This window comes from Oryctolagus cuniculus, chromosome 3 (genome assembly GCF_964237555.1).
Source record: "Oryctolagus cuniculus chromosome 3, mOryCun1.1, whole genome shotgun sequence".
Lineage (NCBI taxonomy): Eukaryota > Metazoa > Chordata > Mammalia > Lagomorpha > Leporidae > Oryctolagus > Oryctolagus cuniculus.
Window position 1 is genome coordinate 170,154,074 of NC_091434.1, and position 12,337 is coordinate 170,166,410.

Below are 12,337 nucleotides of genomic sequence, written 5' to 3' on the forward strand. Positions count from 1 at the left end.
ATTCAAGTGCATGTTCCAGTTGACTAAAATAATTATAAATTCCACTAAATAAAAGAATTCTCCCCAAGGAGAAGGAAAGGTCAAGTGTGTGATTGGATTCCAGGGTCTCTTGTGCATCGCAACAGGGAAAGATGTTTTTGTTATTAATTTCTAAACAGTTCAGCATGTTTTCAGCTAATGTCCTTTTATACCAAAGCAGGGGCTCCTTCTAACAAGAAGACCGTCTCGGGGGTTCCGGCACACCTGGTTCCCTCCCCCAGGCGCTTGGCAAAACTGCAGGCTGATGGCCAGGTAGCAGAGCGTCTTCCCGGAATGCAGATGCTCGCGCAAGTCCTTGACAGTCAGGACCCAGACCCCTCCCAGAGTCAAGAGGTGCCTCAGGAGCAAGACGCCCACCACGCAGAGCCTCCTCTCCACAGCCAGGCGGGTACCACAACACCTCAGCGGCTCAGCTCCCCGGCGCTTGGCGTTCCTCAGCAGGCCCAAGACGACGTGTCCCCACGCCCAGCCGAAGAGGATGTGCGGCAGCCAGCTCTCTCCCCAAAAACCACAGCCCCTGGGGCAGACAGCAAGGCCGGGTCACCGGAGGTGAGCGCAGAGGAGGTGGAGCAGTCTCCCACCTCACCCTCTCAAGGGCTGCCCCAGCACCCTCCGGCGCCAGCTACATCCCTCAGCCCCCACCCAGGCCAGGACGAAGACTCTGGGGAAGCCAAGGCAGCCCCCACAAATCCTCCCCTCTCTGAACCTCAGCAGGGACCTGGTCCCACTGCCCTCAGCCCTCAGCTAATTCCGGATGCAGAGCCTGAGCCAGCCAGACCTCCACCCAGCAGCTCCCTTCCTGACTCAGTGCAGGCGCTTGAAGGGTCCCAGCCGGCTCCGCAGGAAGAGGTCCCCAAAGCAGAAGGCGTGCGGGTCGGCACTCCTTACCCAGAACTGCCACCCCCACAAAACTGGCCTGCAAACATGGAGCAGGCCCCAGCCAGGGAACCCCCCGCGGCTCTGCTGCCTAGAAGCCGGCTGGCCCCCACCAGGCTGCCCCAGCCTCGGACGCTGGCTCCCCTCCAGAGTAGGAGGCCCACACCAAAGCTCCTCTCGCCCAGCAGGGAAGAGGCGTTAGGGACAAGCTCAGATCAAACCTTGACTCCTTCTCCCAGGCCTCTGGGAACTCAGGAAGGAGACTCGGCTAAACTCCCTCCCATCAGCCCTCCCCATTCCAGACTGCCTGCAAGTCTGAGCTCCCAGGCCGCCCACCACCCTGAGCACGTCCAGGAAGAGAAAGCCAGTGAGGTGAAGCTCCCTCTCATCAGTCCCCCCACCCAGGAACAAGCACCCCCGCACATCCCCGGTGCTACCCAGGAAGCTGAGGCTCAGAAAGTCAGGCTCCCCCGCATCCCCACTCCCTTCGCGGAGCCCCATCACGATTCAAAGCTTACACAGGAAGGGAAAGACCCCACACGAGGCCATTCCTCCTCCAGCAAGAAAGGGACAGGCATGCAGGCCTCGCCCCACAGCCCGGGGCCAGTGCAGCAGATGGGAGCTAGGAAAAAAAAACTCGCTCTCCAAAGAGACACAGCTACCAGACCAGCACGTCTGAGAAGGGCAGCCCCTGGGTCCCATAGTAAGGCGACTGCAGCGAGGGTGCCTGACCGTCCTCACCCCCGCCCTGCTATAAGCCCTCGGGAGCACCAGAGAAGACAAGTCCGTACATTGGAAATCCCCGAGCCACCCCGCGCCAAACCATCACCTAACAGTCCTCAGTTCCAGGAAGAGGAAGGGGAGAAAGTTCCTCATTCCGGAAAGGAGGCCCATGCCGACAGACCTCACAGTGACCGGGCTCGGAACGCAGGCGTGTCCCAGAACGAACCAGCTTTGAAAAGAGAACTTTCTCAAGGATTGCATCAAGACAATACAGCCCCCCTCAGTGGTCACCCGCCGACTCAAGAGGGCCAGGCCCCACCCAAGACCGCGCTCCAGGCTGGACCGGCCTCCACTGAGTCACTGCAAGACAGTTCTGCCCCTGTGGCGCATCCAGGCAGAAAGGAACAAGATCATACAATGGGGAGACCTCGGAAGGGAGCGATTGCTTCAGAGCCCCAAGAGCGCGAGAGCACGGCTCCCGCCCAGCATCCCGATGAAGGGACACAAGCCCCGAGGGACACCAGCCAGGCCAGAGAGAGCTCTGTCCAAAGCGTCGATGCACTTGGTTCCAAGCAGCCAACCAAAGAGGAACAAACCCAGAAAAGTGGGGGTGTGCCCCAGGACACAAGCCCGGCCCCCGCCCAGAGTCGGGTGTCTGCTGAGGAGCAGGGTGACTGGGAGGGAAGGCTGCGGGCCCGGGGCAGCCAGAACATCAAGGTTTAAGCCCTGCCTGCGGCCCCCAGATTGTTAGTCTGTGCCCCTGAGCAGCGCTGTCACGGCGTGAGAAGCTGTGGCCGGAGCACTCCGAGTCTACGCGGTAGCCTGCTGCTGCAACCACGAGTCAGCACAGGTCTCCAGGGGCTGCGCTGTGCTGACCAGACACTGGATTCTAGAAGGCAGCCATCTGTGCCCCTGTGCCTCTTGTGTGGCAGAGGGAGACAGCAACAGAGGGTTACAGCTCTGTCGGCTGCTGCCATCCACCAGCTCCAGTCTGAAGGCTGATGTCAGCAAGGAGCCGTCGTGTCCAGACACAAATTCCAACAGGAGTTCCAACACTGGCTGAAGTAGGGCCGAACTGCATTAGGAAAAGTCACCAAGATACTAGAAAATTCTCACAAGGCCTACATTATCAAGGGACCCTGAAGCAAAAAGAACCCTGAGAAAGGAAGTCTTTGTTGGGGTCAGCTTTTTGGTGCAGTGGGTCAAACTGCTTCTTTAGATGCCAGCACCCCATATGGCAGTGCTGGCTGGAGTCCTGGCTGCTCCGCTTCCAATCCAGCTCCTTGCTAATGCACCTGGGAAGGCAACCGATATGGCCCAAGTACTTGGGCGTCTGCCACTCTTAGGGGAGACCCTGCTAGACCCCAGGTTCCTGGCTTCAGCCTGGCCTAACCTCAGGCTGTTGTGTGGCTATTTGGAGAGTGAACCAGCGAATGAGATCTCTCCCCCCACCCAACACTATGTCCTTCAAATGGATAAGTAAATCCTTCAAACACACGGAAAAGGAAGGAAGCCTTAGCTGTTCCTCTAGATGCCGAGCCTGCAGTTAATCTGTGGAATCTCCTGTAAGGAAGAGGACACGTCTTTGCGTTCATGACGCTGTGATGGAATGCTGCAGATTCCTGTTGGCTTATGTTGCCTGGAGCTTACTCTTGTTTGAAATGTCTTTCGAAATGAATCCCTTCTTTCTTTTGGATAGGAATCTCATGTAAATTAGCCCATGCCTTCATTATGCCGAACCATCTGGTTAAATCGGTTGAAGAATTACCGGGGAGAAAACTCGGGTGAATCAGTTCTTCATTTATCTGTTCATACCATCAGGATTCTTTGGCTGACAAATGACAGGAATGCAACCTGAGCCAGCAAATGCAGACCTATTGGAAGAGTGAGTATCTCACACAGCCCAGACTGTGGGATGGACAGGGGTGCACACGCAGGGAATCAGACTGGGACCTGTTATGGAAAGTATCACAACTCCTGCCATCTTCAGGACTCTTGCCATCTCCTGGACATTGGTCGTCTCTGTTTCCTTCTCCGTGTTGCCTTCATTCTTTGGACTCCAAATGACTGTGTATCAGTTTCTATACATGACCGTCAATAGCTCTCCAGTTTACATCTGCTTTTACCTCTGGCAGTTCCCATTGCCATGTTCCTTGAAGCTAAGATTAAAAGAACAAGTTCCAGGGAAAGACTTGATTGGCCTAGCTTGGGTCAGGTGCTCGTTCTTAAACCAATCCACTTTGGCCAGAGACACAGTCACTTTTAGACATTCCCATTGGAATGGCCCACTGCCATGGACAGAGCCTCCATTCCCAGACAAGGAAGAGTAATTGTGAGCTAGGCAGCAGAGCGGAGGTTAAACCCTTAAAAAGTTGCAAGATATTTATTGAGCTCTTACACAGCAACTGCTAAGCTGTGTTTGGCATCTGTATTTTAAAAATGTAACTGATAAATAAATTCTTGCATAAACATATCTTACACACAACCATATGAATATCAAATATTATGTCAAGCACAGTACATGAAATTGGTATTTATAAAATCCAGAAGGATTATAAAACAAAGAGGCCATATAACTCTAAAAATTATCCTCTGATTTACCTGGCTCGTACAAGATAAAAGTAGTAAGATGATTTTTAAAAGCACTATTCATTTTGATAAAGTTGGGTCATTGATTCAACAAGTGTTTATTGAGAACTTGCCGTGTGCCAGGCACTATGATAGTTGTTAGGTATAAGGATAATTAGGACACTTCAAGGAGCGCTCTCTTTTATCAAGGGAGTCAGACAAGATGATTCATTACAACACCACGTGATTAGGGCAGTTGGAGGTCTATTGCACGTGAGGCTACATTGGGCTTCCTGCAGATAAGAAAACACATTTCCAGGCCATCATAATAATACCGAGAAAAGACACTGAATTCAACCTGGGATAGAAGAATTGGCTCAGGAGACACCTCCAAAGGCAGGTCATCCTTCTGCTAAGGCTTCAAGTTTGCAGGATTGGTCATTGGACTGATGGGGAGGTGAAGTTTTCTTAGAAGGAACAGTGTATGCCTAAGCATAGAGGTACAAGTGGCCTGGCAAGGAACCTGTGCATATCCAATGGGCCTTTTGTGCTATGCTAAGAGCTTGTCAACTTGATCTTGTAACAGTGGGGAGCCAGTGAGTGGTTGACTTTGTATCTGAGAGGCAGCTTGTAGAGGTGACATAAAAGGTCAGTGTAAGCAAGGCAGTACAGGGAGCAGGAAGAATGGCTGGGGCACTCCTGCACTAGTCAGAACAGGATGGTAAGGAGAGGAAGCAGCGGGAACCAGCTCCTTTCTGTGAGCTGTGTGTGGGGCACTACACAGGCACCAATGCTTCACTTGGGTGTGGAACTGCAGAAATTCGCTCAGTTTCCTCCGTGGTCAACTCTGAGTCTCTGGAAGGCTTTTGGAGTGGCATTTTCATTAGGGTATGAATGAAGTGATAAGCCAAAGTTGCCTTCATCTGACTCGGAGGAAGTGTAGCTCCTGTTTCCTGGGATCTAAGCCAACAGTAGTAAGTTTTCTTATTTCTGTTTGTGATTTTCTGTTGGTAGTAGAAGTTTTTGATGTTTCAGATTCAGTGCAACTCAACATTTTATTTTTGTTCTTTTTTTTTAAATATTTATTTATTTGAAAGAGTTATAGAGAGGCAGAGGCAAAGACAGAGAGAGATAGAGAGGTCTTCTATCTGCTGGTTCACTCCCCAGATGGCCACCTCGGCTGGAGCTCACCAATCCGAAACAGGAGCCAGGAGCTTGTGCCAGGTCTTCCACATGGGTGCAGGGGATCAAGGACTCGGGCCATCATCTACTGCTTACCCAGGTGTATCGGTCGGGGATTGGATTGGAAGTGGAGCAGCTGAGACTCGAACTGGTGCCCATAAGGGATGCTGGCACTATAGGCGGTGGCTTTACCTGCTGTGCCACAGTGTCAGCCCCTTATTTGTGGCCTGAGGGAAAGATCATCAGCTTCTCTTTAGTGAGAGGATTTTACTGCCATTACTGATTTTCTTAGAATAAGGGAAATTTTTGATTTTTAAATGTAGAATATAAATATTTTTGAATTATCATTTTACATTCAAAAGTAAAGTCCATGTCAATTCCATTTGAGATGCCCCTCAGCAAAGTGATCTGTCGTGAAAAAAATATGGTGGACTCATAGTCACTACATTAGTAATATTGTCTTCAAGGTTCTTTAGAGAAGCATGGCACCTCAGTGTTCAGATCAACAAAGATAATGATTCCAGGGGGCTTGCAAGCGCCCTTCAAATATTTAAAGAGCTAAATTATTTTCCAAGGCTCAAAACATAAGTGGTTATGGGACATGATTGGGCAATTTGGAAAAGATGAGCAAGACAGAAATGGCCAATAAACATGTCAGAACGTGTTGAACCTCTATATAAGTTAATCCATTAAGCCCCAAGTTTTCAATATTCTGTGACTATTTCAGAGATACTATATTTATTTTAAAGTGACTGTGGGCAGTATATTCATTGCTCCATTTAAGTCTGTAATTTGTAGGAGTCCTATTTATAGGATGATGGGACATAAAGGGTTAAAACAGAATATACCTTTTTTGAGTATCAAATAGGCAAAGATGGAAGACAGATTAATGATTGTCCTCGCTGAAGTTTCCCATGCCATCTGTGAGAAAGTAATTGTTACACCTTTTCTAGGGGACAGTTTTACAAATATCTATCAAAGACTTAAAATTTTATATATCCTGTTTTTTAAGATTCACTTATTTATTTGAAAGCAGAGTGACAGGGAGAGAGGGAGAAACGGAGAGCGAGCTTCCATTTGCTGGTTCACTCCTCAGATGGCCACGATGGCCAGGTTGGATAAAACGTGAGGTCCCTCTTATGATCTGTGATCCATTCATTTACTACAACTAACTGTACTTGCTGGCTGTGAAGAGCCCAGCTGTGTGTTTTATTAAACATGAGGGCAGTTCAGAACATTCATGGAAAATGAAATTTAACAGACACTTATTTTGGTACAAGAAAATGTGAAGTCCACGCTTGGTTTCTTTCATGATACCCATTTTCCGTGAACTTTTTGCAAATCCTTCCGATACTGCTTAGTTACCAGCAAACTTCATACACTTAGGACTCATTTGCTCAGTGGCTCTCAAGCTTTTTGGACCAAGCTCCATAACCAGAAGTGCACTTGATAATATCATGACTCAGCAAACACATACAGAGGAAACACTCTTACAAGGGAGAGGATAGTCTGATACTTTCTGTGCTGCTAAACTGGCTTCACAATGAAGTTTGCCAGCTGCGGTTTGAGAAGTCCTGCCCTGCACACTCCGGAGCCGCGTTGCGCTGCTGTCCTTTGAGAACCTGTTTATCGGGCCACTGCCTGCTGGTGGCTGCCTTGGAGAGAAGTTGGATAGATTAGCACCATTTTTTGCTGAATTCCTCCCTGGGACAAGGATATGGGGTCTGGGCAGTACCGTTCCTTGTCCCGGTTGAGGCTCAGGATAAGATAGACCCAAAATTCATATACACAGTAGTAAGTTCTTATGGAAAGCTTAAGGGGAAATAATACTTCAAAACAACCTTGATCAATAGTGTTCTCATCTCCAAGTACTTAGCTGGCTTTCTTGCCTTTTGTTGCATGACAACCCCGAAAATGATCTTGTTACCATAAAAGATCTTCCAAATTCTACTTCAGATCATTGCACTATATATATAATATCCAGTATAGCATTCCGTGAATAAATTTGGCTGTTGAGTTCAATTTGAAAACCATAGTTGCAGAAATAATTTTTTCTGTATTGAGCAAGTATTTACAGAAGGGGATAAGAGGCTAACCTTTTTTTTTTTTTTTTTGCATTGATGATAGATAAGTAGTAATAAAAGACCAAACCTCTAAAACTGTTAATCTTAAGCTGATTATGGGAGAGCAGTCATGAATAGCAAAAGCCTAAGACTTTTTCTTAAAGATTATAGACTTAAGAATTCACAATGAGGGGCTAGTGTTGTGGCGTTAATGGTAAAACCATTGCCTGCAATGCCAGCATACCCTGTGGATGCTGGTTCACGTCTCCACGCTCCACTTCCCATCCAACTCCCTGCTGATGACTTAGGAAAAACAGCAGAAGGAGTATCTCGGCCCCTGCCACCCACATGAAGCTCCTGGCTCTTGGCTTTGTTGTAGCCATCTGAGAAGTGAACCAACAGATGGAAAATCGACCTCTCTCTCTCTCTCTCTCCGTCTCTCTCCCTCTCCCTCCCTCCCTCCCTCTCCCTCTTCCTCTCCCTCTCCCTCCCTCTCTCTTTCTCTCTCTCTCTTGCTTTTAAAAAAAATATATTTATTTATTTGAAAGGCAGAGTTCAGCAAGAGAGAGGGAGTGACAGAGAGAGAGAGAGAGAGAGAGAGAGATCTTCCATCTGCTGGTTCACTTCCCAAATGGCGGCAATGGCTGGAGCTGGGCTGGTCCAAAGCCAGGAACCAAGAGCTTCTTCCAGGTCTCCCGCATGGGTGCAGGCGTCCAAGTTCTTGGGTCAACCTCCACTGCTTTCCCAGGCACGTTAGTAGGGAGCTGGATTGCAAGTGCAGCAGCGGGGACTCAAATGCATGCAGCTTAACTTGCTACTCCACAGCGCCGGCCCCTGTTTCTGTCTCTTCCCCTCTCTTTGTAACTCTGACTGTCAAACAAATAAGTACATCTTTAAAAAAATCTGTGATGAAAAATAACACTAAGAGTCAGAGTAATCATTGGAAGTTCCAACTGTACTGCAGTGCAGCTGTGTGACCCTGCAGGTTCCAGAGTTCTCAGTATGAAGTGGAGACGATAATAATGCTGCCTACTTTGGGGAACTGTTGTGAGAGTTGAATAAGCCAATATATTGAAAAGCATCCAGAATAATGTCTGACACATACTAAGTGCTTATATGAGTACCTGTCAGAATTAACATGGAAGTAGCAAAACTTTTGTTTTGTTTTGTTTTGTTTTGCTGTTTGTCAGTAATTGAAATAGGACATTGTTCAAACCAGATGAAAGCATTTGGCAAATAGGATGTCAAACCTTGACATCAGCTGAATCAGTGGGCTCAAGCAAAATTAGAATAATGTTGGAAAGAAACTGTGGTTGGCAAAATGCCGTTTGTCAGAACACCCGGCTCATAATATAAGCTCAATAAATGTTACTTATGAATTTTATTATTTCATTATAGATACAATGAAGAGCGTTTGTATCCTGAGTTTCAGATTGGTTAGGAAGTAAATGCTGTCAAGTTACTGGTTCATATCACGCACATTTTGTTTTCTCTTTGTGATGGGATGAGACAAAGATGGGCCCTTAACAAGCTACCGGATCTACAGAACCGCACTTTCCAAGAGCAGAAGTCTGCTGAAGAAAGTGACCGCTGAAAACTTGTCCTTGAAGGATGAGCCCTTAGCTAGCAAAGGCCTCACTGACCAGAGGCAGCAGCACGGGGTTGGGTAGAAGTCACATCAGGAGCACAGCTACTCCCGTGTGCCGGCAGCCCGCGGTGGGTACTGAGCTCCGGAAGGCCTGCTCTCCCGCCTGCTGCCATCTTGGCTACCCCTTCCCCATGTCCTATGCAGTTCCTACACACCAGGTTTCCACTCTTGAAATTTACCCACCACACATTTTCTCACCTTCAGAGTGTCACCTAATCATTTCAAGATAAAGTCATCCATTAAAAAAATAAATCCTCGTCGTCTGGGTGTTCTGTGTTTTAATTGGAACATACTAGATACAGCGTGCAAATTTTGATCCATTAGTTCAACTCTGCTGAAACCATTACAAAGTAGGCAGTTTCATGGGAAAAAAGGCTTCGTACCTCACTTTTTCTTGATGTAACATTTGCTTCTGTTTAAATAACTGATGACTTCTCCAAACACTTGGTAATATAGCACTTTACTGTTAGAATAGTTTAATGAATGTATTCATTTTAAAATGTATATTGCGTGAACATTATTATATATTTCCATGGACTTAACATGGTTGCTTTCTACTATTAAAGCTTATTTTGCTATGAAAAAATTATGAATATTATATAAAATTATTATTTTTCTATTTGCTGTTCTTTCTCTCTTGGAAGCACTAATAGAGAAACTTTTAAGATGTAATTCTGCCCTGAAAACACGACTTCCTGTGGCACTGTGATAGTACTTCCCAGAGGACTAAGCTCTTTCCTAGTACTGCACCACAAGTTATCTGACTATACCATTAAAAATAAACATTTAAAAGCCTGCAGCAGATCATCAGTGTTTTAATTTGTTTTAAGCACTTTTCCTGGTTACATATTTCAGTGTTGATACTCTATGATGGGTATTTACATTTGATAAATGTATACTCATGTAGGCATGGTAGCCATAAATTACTTGTTAATTTTTAAAAACCTCCTTATGTTTTAAGCCCAATTTGAGTGGGAAAAACTGATTCTGAAATTATCCAGGTATCTGACGACTTGTGTTTGAAAATTAAAGTCTGCTTTGAAATCACCATTTCAAAATGCTTTCAGAGACAAATTCTAGTGTCGATACATTTTTACAAGGTTTTATTTGGGTTTTTAAAAAATGTATAATGCATATTCATCAGTTTCATGTTTTTGTGCAGGAGGGTGACTAAATATCAAGTAATCTTAATAATGTTGAAGCATTGGTCTTTAAAATAGGGACTTTTGTTTTTCAAAATACTCACAATTTGACCCCCAAAAGGTAATTTTGAAACTAGTCACTGACCTAGCCTTTTACCTGTAGTAGATCATCAACATCTTTTATTTTCTCCTCTCCTTTTCATACAGTAAAAAGCCCCATTCAGTCTGTGTGATGATATGATGTTAAACACACATATAAATGATTTATTTTTAGTATGTGGCCTGCATTTGTTATTTAGGTTGGATTCGGTACTTATTCTTTTAATGAAAGTGTTCTAACATTTTAACTCATCTGACTTCCAAGGAATATACGTTTAAATAAAAAGTCTAAGCGGTTTAGAATTAATTAGAGATGTACTTGCAGTTGCTCCAGATACTTCATTTATATTTTCCTGCATTTAGTAATGATACTAATCCATAAAATAACTTTAAAATGTTCCATGCATCATTAAGTTCATTTATGCTTCATTGTAGATGTTTAAACAAATTTCGCCAGCCTATATAAATGAAGAACTTGGTTCTTTCTGTCTACTATAAAGTGGTTTATTTTTTAAATGTTCCCTCAAGGTTGAATTAAATTTACATACTTTGAATAAGATCACATTAAGAAACTCTGTTGTGTTATATTATAACATTGGTATTTTTTTAATTAGGAAGTAAGGTCTTTTGCCCATTGATGTATTAAGACATCAGAAATTATATTGAAGACTGTATGCATGAAGCTCTTTATTATAGGAGTCCAAGCTATTAAACTGGTGGCACTGCATTGTCGTTTAATAGTAATATAAACACGTTATCTGTACCCAAAATGTTTTTGTTGCTGAGAAACCATTAAGACATTAAATTGTTGGAATCACAGCTGCATTGTATTATCAGATTGAATTTGTTTACACCATGGTACAGATGGCTTATGTCTTAGAAACCTAGAAAAAGGAACTGGGCACAAGTGCTGTATTTTGAGTAGGATGTATGTGTGTGTATCCAGCCCCACTGAGTTCTTTACCGATACAAGTATGTTAAGCATGCCTCATGGGGTCGGCTCTGTGATGTAGTGGGTAAAGCCACTGCCTGCATTGCCGGTATCCTATATAGGCGCTGGTTCAAGTCCCAGCTCCTCCACTTCCGATCCAGCTCTCTGCTATGGCCTGGGAAAGCAGTGGAAGATGGCCCAAGTGCTTGGGCCCTGCACCCTCGTGGGAGACCCAGAAGAAGCTCCTGGCTCCTGGCTTTGGATCAACTCAGTTCTGGTCATTGTGGCCACCTAAGAAGTGAACCAGCGAATGGAAAACCTTTTTCTCTCTCTCTCCCTCTCTTCCCCCCCCCCCCGCCCCCCGTCTGTAGCTCTGCCTTTCAAATAAAATAAATCTTTAAAACAAACAAAAACAAACACCATGACTCTGGGTCCTAATTCAAACCACCCTCTCTGCCTGATGGAGAACACAGACACTCGAATGCTTTTCTTCACGTCTTTAGATATCAGTTCAGATGTCTGCACTGCAGAGAGACTTCCTTAGACCACCATGCTGTCTCTCTCTCTCTGCCCCCTTATCTGACAACTGTTTCTTCATCATGCTTATTACCTGGCATTATTTCATCTTATTTCCCTTCTCCAGCATTAGAATGTAATCTCCACAGATCAAGGCCTTTTTATTTACTGTTCTGTCCCCAGCATCCCAAGCACCATCTGGCACATTGTAGATGCTTGGTAAATATGACTTAAATGACTTTTAAAAAAGATTTATTTATTTATTTGAAAGGCAGAGTTACAGAGAGGCAGAGGCAGAAGCAGAGGCACAGATAGAGAGAGAGAGAGAGAGAGAGTCTTCCATCCGCTGGTTCACTCCCCAAATGTCTGCAATGGCTGGACCTGAGCTGATCTGGAGCCAAGAGCCAGGAGCTTCCTCCAGGCCTCCAACGCAGGTGCAAAGGCCCAAGGACCTGGGTCATCTGCTGCTGCTTTCCCAGGCCATAGCAGAGAGCTGAATTGGAAGTGGAGCAGCTGGGACTTGAACCAGTGTCCATATGGGATGCCGGCC

General features: G+C 45.7%; 1 protein-coding gene across 5 annotated transcripts in view; it reads left to right on the plus strand.

Annotated features, from left to right (window-relative positions):
- LRGUK (leucine rich repeats and guanylate kinase domain containing) overlaps positions 1-12,337 on the plus strand; it is a 125,794-nt gene that overhangs the window by 79,779 nt on the left and 33,678 nt on the right. Inside the window, exon 16 of one of the 5 annotated variants that reach the window (XM_051849785.2) lies at positions 200-11,607. The exons of the other annotated variants lie outside the window; for them this stretch is intronic. Within the exon in view, the coding sequence (XP_051705745.2) occupies positions 200-2,361 (2,162 nt within the window). The 3' untranslated portion in view covers positions 2,362-11,607. Of the gene's footprint in view, positions 1-199; positions 11,608-12,337 lie in introns of those variants that run through there. 5 annotated transcript variants of the gene reach the window in all.